Source organism: Pipistrellus hanaki (assembly GCF_964339955.1).
Source record: "Pipistrellus hanaki genome assembly, chromosome: 6".
Taxonomy (NCBI): domain Eukaryota; kingdom Metazoa; phylum Chordata; class Mammalia; order Chiroptera; family Vespertilionidae; genus Pipistrellus; species Pipistrellus hanaki.
In genome coordinates this window covers 19,545,397-19,567,008 of record NC_140508.1, presented here as the reverse complement: position 1 = coordinate 19,567,008, position 21,612 = coordinate 19,545,397, and the positions used below count along the sequence as shown (strand labels likewise).

Sequence of the window (21,612 nt, the reverse complement as noted above, 5' to 3'; positions counted from 1 at the left end):
AGGATGACAGAGTATCAAGCCTCAGCTGAAAGATGGCACCAATATATAAAGTAAGCAACAAATACAAGTCTCCCACTCCGTCTACTATATTTATAAATAAGTATGAGTGTGGAGGCCTTACTGACATTTTCCCTGGGCAGTGTCATAATTTTTAATATGTGAAGGATTCAGGAGGAAAAACACTCCCCTCCCCCTTAATATAGTGACCATTTCCCATCACTCTTTATCCTGTTCAAATTCCAATAATTATGGATAGATTTCACTCAACACAATCATTCCATTTTTATAGTTTACTTATTGCACCATCACTATTATTTACAATTTTCCACATGCTTATATAATCTTATTTATCAATTTGTGGTTGGGCTTTAAGGATATTACTAGCTTTAGTGGTTGCAATTCTAAATAATGCTGCTCTGAATATCTTGGGGTTTTAGTTTTGTCACAGACAGTATTCCAAAAAAAAAAAATGAGATAAACAAATGGAGGAATGAACTTAATGCCTGGTTACCATAGTTCCAGGGTAGAGGTCAAGAATTTGAACCGCAAATACTGACAGATCACTAGCCCCAAAGAAAGGATGGATGGACTTGGGACACTTGCTCAAACTCACATTTCCATTTATGTGAGAGACAGTTAAAATAAAAATAGTTGAACCCTGCTGGTGTGGCTCAGTGGTTGAGCGTCACCTGATGGATTCCTGGTTAGGGCATATGCCCTGGTTGCTCGCTCTATCCCCAGTAGGGGGCGTGCAGGAGATCGATGTTTCTCTGTCGTCATCCATATTTCTTTCTATCTCTCTCCCTTCCTCTCTCTCTAAAAATCAATAAAAACATATAAAGAAATAATATAAAATAAAAATACTTGAAAAATTACTTCAAAATAAAAAATGGTTGTGGAGGGGGAGTCATTCGCACGCAGTAAGTAGGAGCTGCCCTTGGAAGGCCGGGGCGGCGAGTGGGCCCCAAGAAAGAGATCAAGAAGTAGACCAATCCAAGAGGCCCAAATGGCATTGTGGGGGAAACAGCACCCTAACCCCCAACTCCATCCACCCACACTCGGCCGCTCAGATCAGGAACCCTGTCTGGTCCCGGCCCCCGCCCATGGGGGAGGGGGGCAGTCAGAGACTCTCTCTTCCTTACCGCAGGATTGAGGGAGGTCCTCCTCCTCCTCTCCGCAGGATTGAGGGAGGTCCTCCTCTTCTCCGCAGGATTGAGGGAGGTCCTCCCCCACCTCCTTGTCCTCCTCCTCCTCCACCTCTTCCTCTATCACCGGCCACCAAGACAGAATTAAGCCCTCCGAGGCTCCTCCGCCGTCCCCGGCCAGGTGCTCCACCTCTCACTGCGGGGGTACCGCCGCCGTCCGCAGCGAGCTAGCCCACCTCTCACTGCCTCCTGCCTTCTCCTTGGTCAAGGTCTCGGTTACCACTGACGCTGAGAGCCTCGCCCCGCCTACTGAGAACTGAGCAGGTGATTGGCGGAAAATTGGCTTCCTAGCAACCAGCTCCGCCCGTGACGTTTGACTGGGAGAGTGGTACCCGCAGGAACCGTAGGCGTCCGAGAATACGCCTTCTCCGAGGTTGGAAAAATGCTAAAAAGTGGCGTCTCCATTCAGAATGAGGAAAGGAAGCTCGTTCGCCCGACAGGCATTGACACTCTGGAAGCAATAATAAGAGGATGTAGGGGGAAATGTGTTGTTGTTTTTTTTAAAGAGGATGTAGCGGCGCCCGTGAGTGACGCGGAGCAGGCGCGGCGTGGCCACCTCAAGCCGACAGACAAGGAAGGACCGGCTGCGACACGAGGAAGAAGGCCCATCGCCTGGCACAGCTGGTTCTCGGGCCGATAGGCACAGCTCACCCCGCTGGTAAAGAAACCGCGTCCTCATGGCTGAGGTGAAGGTGAAGCTGCAGCCGCCCGACGCGGATCCAGTAGAAATAGAAAACAGGTGAGTCAGTGGGTGAGGCTCGGTTCCCGGCGGGTCATTTGGGCAGCCGGACCCTTTCTCCGGGGACTGCCGGGAGATACCGGACAAGTTCAGTGAGCACGCAGGGAGGGGGTTGCCGGGTGTGGATCCCCTTCCCACTCCTGAGGAACACAACTCTTAAGAAATTCAGAAGGAGTTTCTGACAGTTTGCAATTTTGTGTAGCTGTCCCGATGCTGTTAGGGAAGTTGTGATGATGCACCGCCTTCCTGTGTGAAGGTGATCGACGCTCAGGAAATGGCGTTTTTACCTAAGGACTTGAGGAGGATGCGTGTTCTGACTCCCAAGTGGCCCTTGTCGCTTTGGGAACTCCCATGACAGGACGTGTGGGCGAAATCAGGGTGCAGTTTGTGATGACAAAGCAACACTAAGCCACAAATGGTTTCGGTGCGGAATTTAAGTCAAGATTGTAGGGCACCTAAAGCCTCTCACTATTGTAATTCTCTAGCAGTGCGCTACTATTGTTAGATTACCACATAGTTTTTAAAGACCCCAGTTTTCTCAAGCTAGTATGAATAGCAAATGAGGATCCCATGACATTGTGAATATTTGGGCTTATTTCTGTTTGGTACGGATAATTCCAAAAACGGGTCCCAGTTGTGAATTGTCATAAATTTTGGCTTCCCACCAGAAATACCTGATTTGGCTCCTGCTTGCAGACTTATGGCTGCCCAATACACTGTATCCTAACTTTGTGTACTTGCATCTGAGAAAATTGAAGCTGCAGCGTTAATATTTTTTTTCTTTTTCACTTGACTTTTGTTCTAATTTAGAATTTATATTAGTGAGAAAAATTTTTCCCTTAAATAATAATGTAAACATGTATTTTGAAAGCTTTGATTCAGAACCATCATAGAAACCCAGACTGTCTGCTAAATGTGAAGACACAATTTCAAATTGTTCTGCTAGTCCCCCCCCCCCCCACTTGAAATAAGAATATCATTAATGCCTTTGTTCCTAGGATTATAGAATTATGTCATCAGTTTCCTCATGGAATCACAGACCAAGTAATTCAAAATGAAATGCCTCATATAGAAGCTCAGCAGCGGGCAGTGGCAATCAATAGACTGTTGTCTATGGTAAGGTGAATCCAACTAGTTAATGTAATTACATTTTTTAATTACCATTGTCATTATTTCCTATTATTAGTCATAAAAACATTGGAAGAGCCTGGCCAGCATGGCTTAGTAGTTGAGCATCAACCTATGAACCAGGGGGTCACGGTTTGATTCCCAGTCAGGGCACATGTCTGGGTTCTGGGCTCAAACTCCAGTGTGGGGCATGCAAGAGGTAGCCAATGGATGAGTCTCTCCCATCATTGATGTTTCTCTCTCTCTCTTTCTCTCCCTTCCTCTCTGAAATCAATACATTTAAAAAATAAAACACTGTTATTAAAAAAAGAAACATTGAAAGTGTGTTAGGTTGTGACTGATAAGATTTTAAACCAGGAAACAGCTCAGACTGCTTTATTTGTTAACCTAATTGTCATTAAGATACATAAAGGCACATAGGCATAGTTTCTTCTGACCTTCTGTTTGCTTCCTACTCCCGGTGTTGGCCATTCCCTATGAAACACATCCCCTGATTTTTCTGTGAATCGTCACAGAACCACCTCATTAAGGTATCACTCCACAATCTCACTGAGCATTTCAGGAGGCAGGAATGAGTCCAGTTAAATGTCAACAGTGCTGGGTCCCTGGGAGGAAGTGCAGGCTCAGCCCCCAGTGATAGCAGTGGGTTTTTGTTTTTTAGTGAAGCCCTTCTACCTATTCTTACCTTTTCTGTTTGTTTTTTTGTTTGTTTGTTTTTTAGTGAAGCCCTCCTACCTATTCTTACCTTTTCAGTTTTCCTGGAGCCCTAATGTCATTCTCTCCTGTCCTAGTGGTACCGCATGTTCGAAATCTACCTATTTCTCCTTCCTATCCCCTATCATCAACATTCCCATGTCCTGAGGAATGTTGATCTTAATAGCAATTAGGTAAAATATTTCTAAAATAAGGAATCATCTGAAGGCTGGTTTGCTTTTTATTATTATTATAATTATGTATTTTTAGAGGAAGGGAGGGAGAAAAACAGGACTATCAATTTGTTGTTCCACTTATTGATGCATTCATTGATTTCTTGTATGTGGCCCAACCTGCAGCCTTGGTTTATCAGGACAACACTCTAAATAACTGAGCTACCTGGCCAGGGCTAAGGCTGATTTGCTTTTTTAAATCAGCGTTGTTGGATTTTTAAGGGCTCTGGATATGGAGGTTTGAGGACAAGTGAACTTTCTGTTAAAATGTTCCCTTCAACCTACTAGTTGAAGGGGTTGGCAAACTTTTTGTATAAAGTGGCAGATAGTATATGTTTTAGGCTTTGCAGGCCATTTGGTTTCTGTTATAAGAGATAACTCTTCAAGAAAGTAGCTATGGCCGAAACCGGTTTGGCTCAGTGGAAAGAGCATTAACCTGAGAACTGAAAGGTCCCAGGTTCGATTCCGGTCAAGGACATGTACCTTGGTTGTGGGCACATCCCCAGTAGGGGGTGTGCAAGAGGCAGCTGATCAATGATTCTCTCTCATCAATGTTTCTAACTCTCTATCCCTTTTTCTTCCTCTCTGTAAAAAATCAATAAAATATATATTTTTTTAAAATTCCTGAAGAAGAAATTAGGAAAATTAAAAAAAAACACAAAAAAACACGAAAGTAGCTATGGTCCACACATAAACAAATTGGTGTGGCTGTGTCCCAATAAAACTTTATTTATAAAAACAAGCAGTGAGCCAGATTGCTAACCTTGTTTTAGCACCAGGGGAAAAAAGACTCTTGATGATTTCTAGACATTTCATTATGATGAAGCTCTTCAGCTCCAGGAAAGATAGAGTAAGGGATGCTGGGAGGTTGTGGCAATAGAAAATGTTTTTGTCCTTTGACCACTCTTTCAACCCTTTCCTTTCTGTCTGGAAATCATCCTCAGTACCTCCTTCTCTTTTACTATCTCTGTGACTGACCCCACCTACTGCCAGTCCTGTTGGCTATAGGCTGTAGTCAGTTGTGGAGCTATTGAAGAGTTTTAAGCAAGAGCAATTATCAATCACAAGTTATTACTGATTTTGCCTCTTAAATACATCTCAAATTTATCCCCCCATTTCCATTCCTATGACCCCTGCATGTGTTCTGGCTCTTGGCTTTTACCTGGACTATTCCAGTGCATCCCAACTGGCTCTCCTGGCTCCATCTGCCTCAGAGCAGGCAGTCTGATGTATCTTCAATACAGATCTGACCAAGTCACTTCCCCATCAGAAATACTTCTTTCAGTGCTAGAGATTCAAGTCAAAACTCACGGGTTGACCCCATTGAGCCTCTATCTTCCTTACCTACCTCCTCTTTTGCCATCATTGTGTCTCATAAGTTAGGTTTCAGAGGGACCACATCATGCTGTTGCATGTCTCAGGTCCTTTGCTCATGCTGTCTTCCCTGCTTAGAAGGCCCTTCTTTCTCTTCTTTTTAAAGTAAAAAGCTTATCAGAATAGACTGAACTCCTCATTATCCTCTAAGACTCGGCTCTGTGGTTGTCTCCAGGAAGCCTCCCTGAATCCCAGATTGGGCCATAGCTGCTCCTCTGAGAGCCCATCCCACCCATTACTCACCTCTATCTTAACGCCATCCAGATGGTTTGAAGTCAGGTGTATGATTTGCTTTTAGAATTCATGTTCGTACCCACAAACAACAATCACAGTACTGGTTCATTAAATGTTCATAGGCTGAGTTAAATAACCAAATGGAACCTCTAAATTGAGCTTCGTATAATAGTTCAGCTTTGCTACTTAATGGTGTCCAGGGAGGGAGGGTATTACTGTTCAGCCATATGTAAACCCATTTCCAAATCATGGGTCTGCCCAGTCTTAACATGGAAATGGGGCCTCTCTTAGCCACATCTTCCCCAAACTGCCAGAAGCCCAGTGGTACAGCCATCTGGGTGCTCCTAAGTTCAGACCCAGGGAAATTTAGAAGTATGTTAAGACATGCTTTATCTTACTTTTGATTTTTACAGAAAAACAAAACTGCGGATCTTTTTTTCATTAGTTGACTCTTCTGCCTAATTTTTTTTTAATATATTTTATTGATTTTTTACAGAGAGGAAGGAAGAGAGATAGAAAGCTAGAAACATCGATGGGAGAGAAACATCGACCAGCTGCCTCCTGCACACCCCCTACTGAGGATGTGCCTGCAACCAATGTACAGGCCCTTCACCGGAATCGAACCTGAGACCCTTCAGTCCACAGACTGACACTCTACCACTGAGCCAAACCGGTTTCGGCATCTTCTGCCTAATTTTCATGTAACAAATAGAAATCACACATATCAGTAAATGTCACTATTAACTTTGTAAAGTTTAATCATTGTGTTAAAAAAATGTTTTTACAGCCCTAACTGGTTTGGCTCAGTGGATAGAGCGTGGGCCTGCAGACTCAAGAGTCCCAGGTTCAATTCCAGTCAAGGGCATGTCCTTGGTTGAGGGCACATCACAGTAGGGAGTGTGAAGGAGGCAGCTGATCGATGTTCCTCTCTCATCAATGTTTCTAACCCTCTAAAAAAAAAAAATCAAAATATATATATATTTTAAAATGTTTTTACATGTTAGTTTTTATTTGAACTTTATGTAAATTATATTTTATTTGTATTATACTTATATTTATTGAATTTTTTTTTATTTGAATCACAATTTATTGAGGACAAGTGAACTTTCTGTTAAAAGTTCTAAAGATGCTTGTTTATAATTCTTTATACATTGATTATATAACCAAGCCAGGATCAAGCATATAAGTAATTATTAGATATTAATATTTTAGAAAATGATGAGATAAAGAGCTAAATTTTTAAAAATGCACCATATGTGATGGGAGAAATTTAAATCTCAAGAACTGACAAATAACTATGGGAGGTAGTATATATAGTCTGTGTAAAATAATAAAGAATATATTAACATTTGTCATTAGATTTTATGTATCTCCAAAGTAATTCACTGCTATGTTCTATCTTTAAAAATTTTAGGGTCAGTTGGATCTCTTACGGAGCAATACAGGTCTTCTGTATAGAATAAAGGATTCTCAGAATGCTGGGTAAGCACGTAATCACATCATTTTAAGAAAACTTTGATTATTACCAAATATATGTTTTGAAAAAAAGCCGATACAGAATTGCATAATGTAAACCTCTTGCATATCACCCCTGCCTCCTATCATGAGTTCCCATTTCCTGGAAATAACTGCTTATAATAATTTGGTATTTTTTTTTTCTTCTAGATATATAAATACATATAAATGATTATATATTTATATATAATCTCTCTTTTTTTCTTTTTTTTTTAACAAAAAATGGGATCATTCTATTCATACTGTCTTGCAACTTGTTTTTTTCACTTATTCTGTCTTGGACATCTTTTCATTCTGGTACATACAGTCCTGTCTCATTCTTTTTAAGGTAAGTTCTTATTTTAGTAAATAAGTCAATGTGATGACCTTGTCTGCTGATTCATTGGAGTAGTCATGTAGATTATTAGATTATCCTGTACCTCTTTGCCTTTTTAATTCTATTTTATTCCCCTGCAGTAAAATGAAGGGATCAGATAACCAAGAAAAACTAGTATATCAGATCATAGAGGATGCAGGAAATAAAGGTAAGCATGTGAAAGAAGAAGCAGAAAAAAAACATTGACTTTTGGACCAGATATAGGGACTGAGATTCTGTCTTCCTGGGAAATGGATCAGTGTCTGTGCTGCCACTTATATAAAAAGGAGAGGAAAATAATATACTTCTACATGGGCGGGGGTGGAGAGTGGGAAGGGAGAGGAAGTTGGTTTATAGTTGTGAGTATGCGAAACGGTGTATTTTTTTATTAATTATTGTATTATTTTCAATACAAACAACTGTAAACTTACTTTTGCCCCACCCTGTACTATGCATATGCTTTGAGAACATCTGGAGTGATGTCATTGTTGCTTCAAAGGAGGCAGGGATTAGATAACTGAGCAGGAATGGAAAGAAACTTCCAAATATTGAACCATGTGAATGTATTATCCAAAATAAAAGTTAAGGTCCTTTTTTTAATCCTCTTTATACTTAGGAAAGCCTTAGTTTCTTCATCACATGTAAATTGTGGCTAATAAAATCTCTGGTTTTTCAAAAAACAAACAGATGTATAGAGCAGTATGGCAGTGTCTGACTAGGTCACAGAACAGCTATTTAGTTTCTCTAACTTCATTGAAGAACTATGTCTAAATTGCTGCTTATAAAGAAAAATAAATAAATTGCTGGTTATTACAATTTAGGATATATTTGATCTGTTAGCTTTAACATTTATTTTATTTATTTATTTATTTTTTAAATATATTTCATTGATTTTCTCACAGAGCGGAAGGGAGAGAGATAGCTAGAAACATCCAAGAAAGAGAAACATCGACCAGCTGCCTCTTGCACACCCCCTACTGGGGATGTGCCCGCAACCAATGTACATGCCCTTGGCCGGAATCGAACCTGGGACCTTTCAGTCCGCAGACCGACGCTCTACCGCTGAGCCAAACCGGTTTCGGCTGTTAGCTTTAACATTTATAATGTGAAACCACTAAAAATAGATGAATGAAAAAGCCGTTCTGTGTTGAAAAAAGTTCTTATCTCATTATGCCTCTGCACTGGGAAGAAAATATGGCAAAATATTTTTACATAATATTCCCTTTTCACATATAACACTCTTTCTTTCTTTGAAAGAAAAATTATACCTCCCTGTGCAGGCTGTTGAGTGGCTGTAAGAACTATAATCTTCCTATTTTCCATCTCCTGAATGTAGTGTTGTAATATGGACATCGGTGCTCACATAAACAGTTTTTTTCTCTCCCTTGAAGATTGCAGCTGACTGTAGCCCAAACTTAATTTTGTGTTTTACATATATAATCTGATGTGAAATTTATAGAAAACAGAGGTTGGGATACAGGAGGGAGTGGAAGAGACAGTCAAGCACCACTTAACAACAGGGATAAGTTCTGAAAAATGCATAGTTAAGTGATTTTATGGTCCTTGTGCAAATATCACAGAGTTTACTTATACAAACATAGATGATATAAGCCTATTACATACCTAGGCTATATGATATATGGCTTATTACTCCTAAACTACAAGCCTTTACAACATATTACTGTATAAAAACAACACAAGATTAAATCAAGCACAAAAGAAAAGAATGCAATCAAGAGACACAGTAAACCCGAAATGTATGAGACTAGGAATAAGTGAGGCTTCTGCAGCATAGTTTTACAGTAAACTTTTTTTTTATAAGTAGGAAGAGTACATTCTAAATTCATGATTAAATGTATACTATAGTAAATATGTAAGCAGTAAAATAGACACTTATCAAGTATTATGTACTGTACATAATTGTATATGCTGTATTTTTATACGACTGGTAGGTTTGTTTATACCAGCACTACCACAAACACATGAGTAATGAGTTGGGCTACATTAGGACACCAGATAATAGAAATTTTCACCTCTATTATAATCGTTTGGACCCACCAGGATACATGCGGTCCATCACTGATGTCAGTATGTAGCACATGACTGCATGAATTTAATAACATTCAAGATTTTTCTTCCATTATAAAAGATCCTTTTTATTTGTTTTTAAAAAGGTTCCACACTAGGATTCTAAGAAATTTCTATAGAAAATAGAACATATAGCATATATTGTTTTGCATACTTTTGTTACTTTATGTGGAGTCTTATTACCTCCATGTCACTTAATTTTTCCTATAGTCGTGCCCTAACAATATATATTATAGATATATATTTTGCTGGTTTTGGAATGAGATATAAGCAATGGTATTATAAGCACAAATCTTATAGTTTTAAACTTATTTTACTTTCTTACAGGAATATGGAGCAGAGACATCCGGTATAAAAGTAATTTGCCATTAACAGAAATTAACAAAATTTTAAAGAATTTGGAAAGTAAAAAGCTTATCAAAGCTGTTAAGTCTGTAGCAGTGAGTAGTTTTCACTTTCCTCCAATTACTCCAATTATATTTCTCCAATTATTACTCCAATTATATATTACTCCAATTATATTTCAAGTTTTTATTGTTCTTTAAACTGTGCTGTGATTTAAAACAACTGATCAAAAAATATATTTTAAAATTTAGCTCATAATTGGTTTGGAGATACTGCTTAGATATGTCACTTCTTACCCACTCAAAACCAAGTAGTATAAATTTTCATAAGTCCATACCAGGAGATGTTTGAATAAATAAATGGGACATATTAGACAAGTCCATAGAGAAGAATTTCAAATTTATGTAGACACTCCACCCTAAAAAAAGTAGAGCATAATTCCTAATCCTTAATTGTGGGTAGTACATAATAACTTTCTTCCAAGGAAAGGGCAGGGGAAAAAGTACAGTGAAGAAACTGTGAGTCACTACAGCTAGCCAGGTGATTAAGGTTAACGTCAACACTGATAAGTCATATTGATGACAATCATCGCTTGGTGACAGTCAGATACCCTTAATATCTATATCTATCTATCTATCTATCTATCTATCTATCTATCTATATATATTAAAGCCCAGTGACCATTATGGTGGAATGACCAGAATGACCGGTCGCTGTGACGTGCACTGACTATCAGGGGGGCAGATACTCAACGCAGGAGCTGCCCCTTAGTGGTCAGTGCGTTCCCACAGGGGAAGCGCCCCTCAGGCAGAAGCCAGACTCACGGCTGACAAGTGCAGCAGCAGTGGTGGGAGCCTCTCCCACCTCCGAGGTAGCTCGAAGCAGCAAGGCCAGCTTCTCAGGGATTGGGCCTAAGCTGGCAGGCAGACATACCCTGAGGGGTTCCGGACTGCAAAAGGACACAGCCCGGGCTGAGGGACTCCCCCGCCCATAAGAGCACGAATTTTGTGCACTGGGCCTCTAGTGATGTGATAAGAAGGTCATTTGATCTCTGTGATCTTTCTTCCAGTCTAATCATCAGAAAAACATTGACCAAATCCCAATTAAGGGCATCCCAATTAAGGGCATCCTACAGAATACCTGACCAGTAATTCTCAAAACTGTCAAGTTCATCAATAACAACACTTAAAAACTGTCACAATCTAAAATTTACCTCAAGAGACATGACAACTAAATCTAATGTGGTATCTTGGGGTGGGGAAATGGACCAGAAAAAAATGATATTATGGAAAAACTCAGGAAATATGAACAAAGTGTAGACTTTAGTTCATAATAATATATTAGTATTGGTTCCTCATTGTAACAAATGTATCCTATTAATTTAAGATGCTAATAATAGGGAAAACATTATAAGGTAACTGGAATTCTATACCATTTTCACAATAATTCTGTGAATCTAAATCTAATGTTCTGAGCTTTTTTCACATCTTAGTTTTAGGAGATTGTTAGCTTATAAGCACCTCTTCTGTGCATGCTTTTTCCTAGGCCTCAAAGAAAAAGGTGTATATGCTCTATAACCTGCAGCCAGACCGGTCTGTGACTGGTGGAGCCTGGTACAGTGACCAGGATTTTGAATCTGAATTTGTAGAGGTGCTTAACCAACAGTGTTTTAAGTTCCTACAAACCAAGGTAAGGCATAGTTGAATAAACAATCATTTTTTTTAAGTTTCTTCATAAAGAATGTTTAATTTTGTAGATCTTGTTTCATAGGCATATTAAATTGGTAATTTTTACTAAATAAAATATGTTCTGTTGATTTCACTCTGTATAAATTGTATTCAGAAAACAGTTGTGTTCTTGCTAAGATTTATGTATCCTTATAGGCAGAAACAGCCCGAGAAAGCAAACAGAATCCAATGATACAAAGAAATAGTTCATTTGCTTCATCCCATGAAGTGTGGAAATATATCTGTGAATTGGGGATCAGTAAGGTCAGAACTCAGTTTCTAATTTTTATCTTATTTTTTAAAACTTATAGTTTATTCCAAACACATTTGACCCAGACCATTGTTTCAGGGGATAACCTGTGAATATTCTGCAGAACCCACTTTGAAAAAGTACTATCCTGAGCCAGTTAGGCAAAGTTGGTCATTGCCATTGGCATTATCGGAACTGTGTGTATTTGAGCTTGGGAGACAGAGCAGCAGAGCGGAGCCTGGTACCGTAGTACATTTCACTTTCAGAAGTTTATTCTGACTTTTTTTTTTTTTTTAATATATTTTTATTGATTTTTTACAGAGAGGAAGGGGGAGAGAGAGCTAGAAATGTCAATGAGAGAGAAACATCGACCAGCTGCCTCCTGCACACCCCCCACCGGGGACTTGCCCGCAGCCAAGGCACATGCCCCCGACCGGAATCAAACCCGGGACCCTTCAGTCCGCAGGCCGACGCTCTACCACTGAGCCAAACCGGTTTCGGCTATTCTGACTTTCTTAGACACATTTCTTTTATAATATATTTTTATTGATTTCAGAGAGGAAGGAAGAGGGAGAGATAGAAACATCAACAATGAGACAGAATCATTGATTGGTTGCCTCCTGCATGCCCCACACTGGGGACCGAGCCTACAACCCAGGCATGTGCCCTTGACTGGAATTGAACTTGGGACCCTCAGTCTGCAGGCCAACACTTTATCCACAAAGCCAAACCAGCTAGGGCAGGCACATTTCAATATATGTGCCAACATTCATCACATCAGCTGTCATTTATTGGTATTTTTCTCTTATGAGATATATGGTGGTATCGGCATATTTTTTGAAGACTTTTACATAGGTCCTATACATAAGGAAATAGTGCTGAATACTTTTCATGATCAAAGAAGAAATTGAAGTGAACATTTGGACAAGTCATTTTTCATTTTCCAGATTTTTCATTTATAAATAAACTAGTGATTTTGACTAAAGACTGTTTTATGTTTAAAGTACCTTTCTGCTCAAGCATTTTATAAATCTCTATCCAATTCTTACCAAACTTGACTTTACAAGACTTGTAGGTTTTACATAAAAGAGCAAAGATATGAAAGTCAGTTTGAGGTAAGATTTTCTGTCTGTAGCATTTGAGTGGTTTGTGCTAACTTGGATCATTGTTCAGCCTCTTTGTGTTTTCCATGACTTGTTTTTAACTCCCTCCAAAAGGATGTGTCTTTGTCCTTTTTGTTTCCTTTTTAATATATTTCCTTTACAGGTAGAGTTGTCCATGGAGGACATTGAAACCATCTTGAATACACTCATATATGATGGGAAAGTGGAGATGACTATCATCGCTGCAAAGGAAGGCACAGTTGGCAGTGTAGACGGACACATGAAATTGTACAGAGCAGTCAATCCAATCATCCCACCTACGGGCTTGGTCCGGGCCCCGTGTGGACTCTGCCCGGTGAGTTCAAGAGACTTCACGTTACACTTGACTACCTCCAAGTGCAAATGCCATGTAACGTACCAATAAGCACACCCCAGTTTTCTGACTCTCAGGGTTGACCAAGAATTAATCAAACCTCCATGTAATCTTGATATTTAATGAACAAATCATTGCCTTACATAAGAGATCTGTGTTTTAAAATGGACAATTTAAAAAATATATATTTTATTGGTTTTTTTACAGAGAGGAAGGGAGAGGAATAGAGAGCCAGAAACATGGATGAGAGGGAAACATCGACCAGCTGCCTCCTGTACACCCACCACTGGGAATGTGCCCGCAACCAAGGCACACGCCCCTGACCGGAATGGAACCTGGGACCTTCCAGTCCACAGGCCAATGCTCTGTCCACTGAGCCAAACCAGTTAGGGCTAAAATGGACAATTTTTGACAACTATTAATCTTTTAACCTTAGTAGTGTGAGAAATGAAATTTGTTGAGAACATGAGAACATAGCATAGACATGTTTTTGAAGATTTATGTGGTTTCATTAAATCCTCCTTATGTCCCTTTGAGCTACTGGAGTTATTTTCCCTTAAGTAGGAGGGAACTTAGGCCAAAAAAGACCTAAGAGCATGTGGCTTAGAAGTAACAACCAGGATTCAAATTCAGAGGTAATGTTCTTTCCCCTGCAGTATGCCCAAGTACTCTTCATTCATTCATTCATTCACTCATTCCCGTATAGTTTATGAGTGCCAACTGTGTGCTATAGGGACTGTCCCAGCCCTCATCACATTTATATTCATGGGCTGCTAATCTGTTTTATTTCATTACTAGAGGCTCGAGGCACAAAATTCGTGCAAGAGTAGGTCTTCCGCTGAAACCGGTTTGGCTCAGTGGATAGAGCATCGGCCTGCGGACTCAAGGGTCTCTGGTTTGATTCCGGTCAAGGGCATGTACCTTGGTTGCGGGCACATCACCAGTGGGAGGTGTGCAGGAGGCAGCTGATCGATGTTTCTCTCTCATGGATGCTTCTAGTTTTCTATCCCTTTCCCTTCCTCTCTGTAAAAAATCAATAAAATATATTAAAAGAAAAAAAAAAAAGAATAGGCCTTCCTTTCCCAGCTGCTGGCACCAGCTTTCCTCTGGTACCCAGGACCCAGGTTTCCCTCTGTCCGCCAGCAGGCACCTGGGACCCGGGCTTCCCTTGCAGCCCTGGCTTCGTCCAGAAGGATGTCCAGTTTAATTAGCATATTATGCTTTTATTATTATAGATACTGGCCCTTTTTATATATCTAAGCATTCTATGCCATGGTTTCAATTACTAGAAAAAAGGCTACCATATTGGAAATTCTATTCAGCACCCTTCACAAAAAGGAAAGTAGCTAAACAGGAAACATTTCATTAGTCAAAACTAAGTCTTTTTTTTTTTTTTAATTGATTTTACACAGAGAGGAATTGAGAAGGATAGAGAGTTAGAATTGTCGATGAGAGAGTAACAGCGACCAGCTGCCTCTTGCACACCCACCACTGGGGATATGCCCGCAACCAAGGTACATGCCCTTGACCGGAATCGAACCTGGGACCTTTCAGTCCGCAGGCCGACGCTCTATCCACTGAGCCAAACCGGTTTCGGCTATCAGGGGTCTTCAAACTACGGCCCGCGGGCCACATGCAGCCCGCAGAGGAGTCTAATCCGGCCCGCCAGGTTTTTTGGGCAGTGAGCTCAGCCGAGGTGTTACAGTAGGAATTAGTAGTTCACATAGTCCGGCCCTCCAGCTCTCTGAGGGACCGTGATCTGGCCCCCACTTTAAAAAGTTTGAGGACCCCTGCGCTAAGTCATTCTTATGTATAGATCTCCCTTGTATTCCTGTGTTACCTGCTAATAGCCTTTTCCCCAGTGGGCAGGTGAGCATGGTCATCTTAATGCTATAGTAAAAGATTTCCCATTATGTAACTTTATGATCACAGGGCAGGCCTAATAATTAGTATGTCCTTAAATACAGACCTAATCTCTTTCAACTTGAAAGTTTTGTTTTTAATAGTGCTTTAAGTAAATGGTTGGGTCTTGGATAGTTTAATAAAATTTTGAGACATTTAATTTGACTTTATTGGTATAATAAATTAAAACTTCAGTTTGAATATAAACATTTTTCTGTTTTAAAGGTTTTTGATGACTGCCATGAAGGTGGTGAGATTTCGCCCTCTAACTGCATTTACATGACAGAATGGCTTGAATTTTAATAGAGCTAGGAACTTTATGACATCTTTCAAATGAAGTTATTTTGGGAACAAATTATTTAACTCATGATGAAAGATCAATTTCCCTTGAAAGCAAACTTCACAATAATGGATACAGACTTACTGCTATGAAAATATATTTTTTAAATCTATGAAGACTAAATTTATATTGGTAGAGTAGCCACCAGAATATAAAGCAGGTAAGTGAAATCCCTTCTTTAATAAATAAAATACTTTGAAGTTCTGGAGGACAACATCTGAAGCTTTCAAGATTTGACTGTCCAAAAAAAAAAAGAACCCAACAAATGCGTATTTACCAATGGATAATAGCCGGAGCCTAAAAATGCTTGTTGTAAAGCTATTTATTAAGGTCTTCATTGGAAATTGTTTATATCTGGTTCACTGTCACCATTTCTGTTTCCTCAGTGGTTCCACTGAGAATAAATTAAAACAGGAAAGGCAGAAATAGCAGAACAGTCTGTGCAAATTGGGGTATGAATAGAGAGGATAGTTGGAACATTCTTTTCCACATTCTGTTCCTTTTTATGTGAAGTATTCTTGTTCTAGCCCCATGGTCGGCAAACTGTGGCTCACGAACCACATGCAGCTCTTTAGCCCCTTGAGTGTGGCTCTTCCACAAAATACCACTGCCTGGGCAAGTCAGTTTTGAAGAAATGGCATTAGGAGAAGTTTAAGTTTAAAAAATTTGGCTCTCAAAAGAAATTTCAATTGTTGTTCTGTTGATATTTGGCCCTGTTGACTAATGAGTTTGCCGACCACTGCCCTAGCCAGTTTGGCTCAGTGGATCAAGCGTTGGCCTGCGGACTGAAGGGTCCTAGGTTCGATTCTGGTCAAGGGCACATGCCTGGGATGTAGGCTCAATCCCCAGTAGGGGCATGCAGGAGGCAGCTGATCAATGATTCTTTCTCATCATTGATGTTTCAATCTCTTCCTCCCTGAAATCAATAAAAATATTTTTTTTAAAAAGGAATATTTTGGAGGATTAAGCTACTGCATTTACCTCAAACTTAAATAACTATTGTCAAGGATGTTTTCAGTCCATAAATATTATTATTCTCATCCAAAAGGGTTTTTTTCCCTCTAGACCTTCTTTGTTAAAGTCTTACAAATTCACTCTGTGGCTCAGTTGTATTATTTAATAGAATTTTTCCTATATTCTTATTATTTAAGTAACATTAAAACCAAAAATAATCCATTGCCCTCTAGTCAGACTTTATTTTGGGAAGGGGTACCATTCGTTTGTTCTTGTCCTATTTTAGACTTATTTCTTTTCTTTATTCTGTTCTAAAACTCATGATGTAATATGTCTAAACTGAGCAGAAAGCCATTGTCATTGTCCTTAGTTCTAATACCACTTTCAGTTTCATTCTTTAGACATATAAAAAATACTAGCTTGTTTGTAGTGTTCCACAGATGTTAGCTGGAGGACTTTTTAGGATCTCAGCTGTTGTATTTTCCCTTTTAACTCCATTTAAAAGTTTCTGTGTTGCCCTGGGCAGTGTAATTCAGTTGGTTGAACATCACTCCATACACAGAGAGGTCCCCAGTTCAATTTTAGTAAGGGTACACGTCCAGGTTGCAGGTTTGATCGGCGGCAGGGGGCAGGGGAGGGGGGGTGTCTGATTGATGGTTATCTATGTTTCTCCCTCTCCCTCTCTAAAAGCAATAAAATAAAATAAATGTGCCTGGCCTGCAAGACTCAGTGTTTGAGTATCAACCTATGAACCAGGAGGTCACGATTTGATTCCCAATCAGGGCACATGCCCAGGTTGCGGGTTCAATCAAATGTATTTGATGACATGCTGGAGACAGCCAGTCACTGATTCTCCTCATTGATGTTTCCATCTCTCTCTCTCACTCTCTCCCTTCCTTTCTGAAATCAATAAAAATATATTTTATAAACAATGGACGCAAAACTCGGAGAGGGAGGGCATATATGGGAGTGGAGTTGGGCAATGGTAAGATATGTACACATATCTCAAGAAATACATCTATATAATAAATTATAATTATATATAATATTAAAAAGTTTCTTTGGCTAGGCCAAAAGTGTGATACCAGAGGAAAGGAATTCAAGCTCAGCTACTCCTGAGGCCTGAGTTCAAACACCAGTTTGGAGATATTCTTAAGCCAGGGGTGGGGAACACCCAGCAAGAGGGCTATATAGATCCACAAAACTATTTGGTCTGACCCAACAAGGCAATTATAGAGGGGACTCAAAATTCAACAAATCTAGGAGTGTAAATTTATCAATATAAATTTACATTGAATGAAAGATGTATGTTATAAATATCCATATGGCCTTTGGCAGAAAAAAGGTTCCCCACTCCTGCTAAGTGGACAACCAGAAGGGTTATTTTGAAATAAATGGGATTAGTAAAATAAATTCAGTTAAATAACCAATTTTTAAGAATCAAATTCTGTGGCCAGCTATATAGAATTAGCATTTGATGACACTAGCTCTTTGAAACAAATAACATTTTTTAAGTATTGGATATATTATACATGAGATACAGAGAATCCAGGAGCCTGTAAAGTACAGATTTCTCTTCTACCACTAGTGAGAATTGGAATGATAATATCTGTCCTTCGGGGGACCTGGCCTATCACAGAGGTATAGTCTTATTTAATAAGCAAACTGAACTTGGAGGAGAATTCGCATTGGAAAGCAGGAATCAATTTTAAATATAGATTCTGCATTATGTCTTAATTTTTTCCCCCAGAGATTTATTTTTAAAGCTTACAATCAATGGCTAAAACATAAAAGTGTCCCTTGCCTCACTAGAATAAAGATTCTCTTTAAACCTTTTTGTCATAGCACATTTTAAATTGTGAAAATTAGCTGAAGGAAAAAGACAATAATTTAAAAATACAGCACCTTCGATGACAAATGTATATTTTTGTACTGGAGTAAACTTTGACCAAAACAAATAGTGGGGCTCTAGACTCGTGACACCACCAAAAAATCAAGTTGTGAGTGAAGTCCTGATCCTACAGTTGATTTTCATTTAATATAAGATATTTTGCTCACCTGAGATTGGATATTCCCTGGAGTCTGGCAAGGCCTTGCTATAGTTAATAATGAGCCATATACAAAAATGAGAATCTATGACTCGATGGCTCATTAATGGTTCTCATCGGATGTTTCTCCCTCTCCCTCTCTAAAATCAATAAAAACAGAAAGTAAGCTTCTGCCCAGCATGCCTGACTTAGTGTTTGATTCCTGGTCAGGGCACATGCCCAGGTTGGGCAGTTAAACTAATAGTTTATGTGGGATTCTTCAATGAAGCTTCTCTGATCTTAGTTTGGTGATGAGTTTTACAGAGCCATGATTTTTCTGATAACCAACTAAGCAAACTAGTCAAGTAATTTCAAATTGAGTCATATTAGATGGTGGGTCAGGGAAGAATATAAAATACATTAGAGGCCCGGTGCAAAAAATTTGTGCATGGGGGTGGGAGGTGTCCCTATGCCCAGCCTGCACCCTCTCCAATCTAGGACCCCTTGAGGGATGTCCAACCACCCATTTAGGCCTGATCCCAGTGGAACTAAACAGGCAATTGGACATTCCTCTCAATCCAGGATTGCTGGCTCTCAACTGCTCACCTGCCTCTACCTAATTGCCCCTAACCGCTTCTGCCTGCCAGCCTGATCACCCCCTAACTACTCCCCTGCCAGCCTGATTGACACTTAACTGCCCTCACCTGCCGGCCTGGTTACCCCTAACTGCCCTCCCCTGCCACTCTGGTCACCCTTAACTATCCTCCCCTGCAGGCCTGGTCACCTCCAACTGCCCTCCTCTCCTACCCCAGTCACCCCTAACTGCCCTTCCCTGTAGACCTGGTCACCACCACCCCCAGTTGTTCTCACTACCCCAGTCACCCCTAACTGCCCTTCCCTGTAGACCTGGTCACCACCACCCCCAGTTCTCCTGGTCCTGGTCCTGCAAGCCTGGTTCCCCCCTCCCCCCAATTGCCCTACTCTGCAAGCCTGGTCCCCCCCAACTGTCCTCCCCTTCAGGCCTGTCCCCACCAACTACTCTCCCCTGCAGGCCTGGTCTCCCCAACTGCCCTCCTCTGCTGGCCTGGACACCCCTAACTGCTCTCCCTGCTGGTGTAATCACTCACAACTGCGCTCCCCTTCAGGCCAGTTTCCTCCCAACTGCCCTACCCTGCAGGCCTGGTCCCCTGCAGGCCTGAATCCCCCCCCCCCCAACTGTCTCCATTGCAGGCCTGATCACCCCTAACTGCCCACAACGGTCCTCCCCTGCAGGCCATCTTGTGTCCACATGGGGGTGGCCATTATGTATCTCGGGGTGATGGTCAATTTGCATAATACTCTTATTAGATAGGATGCCCTAGATTCCAGTGCTGTCCAATTGAACTTTCTATGATAATTGGCTGACGATTGGTTTTTTTTGTGTGTGTGGTTTTTTTTTTTTATAAACCATGTCATGTTTTGTTTGTTTGTTTGTTTTTGTTTTTATTTTTTACAGAGAAGAAGAGAGAGGGATAGAGAGCTAGAAACATCAATGAGAGAGGAACATCGACCAGCTGCCTCCTGCACATCCCCTACTAGGGATGTGCCCGCAACCAATGTACATACCCTTGACCGGAATCGAACCTGGGACCTTTCAGTCTGCAGACCGATGCTCTATCCACTGAGCCAAACCAGTTTTGGCAGCTAATGATTGTTTAAGGCAATATTAGAGATAGTAATAGGCAAAAGTTGTTAAGAAATGAAAAGGGTTTTTTTAAATATGATCAGAAGAAAAAGAATGGGAAATGAAAGAGATCTAAAGAACCATGGGAGCTAAGAAGTAGAACTCTACAGAACAAAAATTTCAGGAATGAAAAGATTATTTAAAAAAATAAGACTAACAAAATCCAAATTGTTTCCATGATTTTATTCTTTGACATTATGTTCATTTCTCAGGCTTTACTGGGAATCTTTTTTTTTTTTTTTTTTAATGTATTTTATTGATTTTTTACAGAGAGAAAGGAAGGACAGAGCTAGAAACATCAATGAGAGAGGAACATCGACCAGCTGCCTCTTACACACCCCCTACCAGGGATGTGCCTGCAACCAAGGTACATGCCTTTGACCAGATTTGAACCTGGGACCCTTCAGTCCACAAGCCGATGCTCTATCCACTGAGCCAAACCGGTTTTGGCTATAGAGAATCTTTTAAGGCACCTGGCTAAGTTAATTACGGCAGAGGCCACAAATGGATGGCTTGGATTTTGTGTGTGTTGCAATGTTTGTAAATTTTTTATTTACACTGTACTTGCCAAGTAATCCTTAGGTACATGGACTACACGTAATTCATGTACATATGCGTTATTTATACATGCATATATATTCCCTAAATATAAACGCATTCTATAAAGTTTTTTCCTCAGAAAATTGGCCACACCTTTGTCACATTCCCACATGACATGAATTCTCCAGATAGCCCTTATCCTCCCAACTGTGGTCTTAACAAAGTTGACTTCTCATACTCCCTGCCTGACCCTTGCAAAACCCTGCCTCATAGCATCCTTATGTTTCATTGTCTCTCAACCTGTTTGAAGGATCATGGGTTAGAGGGCAAGGTGTCAAAGGTAAAGGCCCCAATCTGGGATTAATATCTTGGGCCAGCTCAAAACACTAACTAGTGTTTTGAGCTCTAAGCCAACACTCTAGGACCTTCAGTCATGTTTTCTTTCTCCAACACTTTAAAGAGGAGGAGGCTGAAACCGGTTTGGCTCAATGGATAGAGCATCGGCCTGCGGACTGAAGGGTCCCAGGTTCGATTCCGGTCAAGGGCATGTAACTTGGTTGCGGGAACATCCCCAGTAGAGGGTGTGCAAGTGGCAGCTGGTCGAAGTTTCTCTCTCATCAATGTTTCTAGCTCTCTCTCTCTCTCCCTTCCTGTCTTTAAAAAAATCAATAAAATATTTTTAAAAATAAAAATAAAAAATAAAATAAAAAGGAGTACAACTCTTATACATTAAATTAATTTTGTTTTAATCTGGGCTAGAAACC

General features: G+C 40.3%; 2 protein-coding genes and 1 long non-coding RNA gene across 8 annotated transcripts in view; 1 reads left to right on the top strand and 2 right to left on the bottom strand.

The window, feature by feature from the left end:
* Nucleotides 1–1,509, bottom strand: part of DZANK1 (double zinc ribbon and ankyrin repeat domains 1) — a 60,828-nt gene extending 59,319 nt beyond the window's left edge. For 3 of the 6 annotated variants that reach the window (XR_014795317.1, XM_084887632.1, XM_084887635.1), the window contains exon 1: nucleotides 1,143–1,400. The gene's annotated coding sequence lies outside the window, so the exon portion shown is untranslated. Of the gene's footprint in view, nucleotides 1–1,142 lie in introns of all 6 variants that reach the window. The other 3 variants (XR_014795316.1, XM_084887634.1, XM_084887633.1) reach the window with 3 other exon arrangements.
* Nucleotides 1–21,612, bottom strand: part of LOC311624437 — a 152,572-nt gene that overhangs the window by 59,319 nt on the left and 71,641 nt on the right. The window lies entirely within an intron of this gene.
* Nucleotides 1,775–19,005, top strand: POLR3F (RNA polymerase III subunit F). Its single transcript, XM_084887660.1, has 9 exons — nucleotides 1,775–1,944; nucleotides 2,943–3,060; nucleotides 7,021–7,088; nucleotides 7,578–7,645; nucleotides 9,892–10,004; nucleotides 11,455–11,598; nucleotides 11,793–11,900; nucleotides 13,153–13,344; nucleotides 15,490–19,005. Exons 1-9 carry the CDS (start codon nucleotides 1,883–1,885, stop codon nucleotides 15,565–15,567), a joined length of 951 nt encoding a protein of 316 aa, XP_084743786.1. The 5' UTR covers nucleotides 1,775–1,882; the 3' UTR covers nucleotides 15,568–19,005.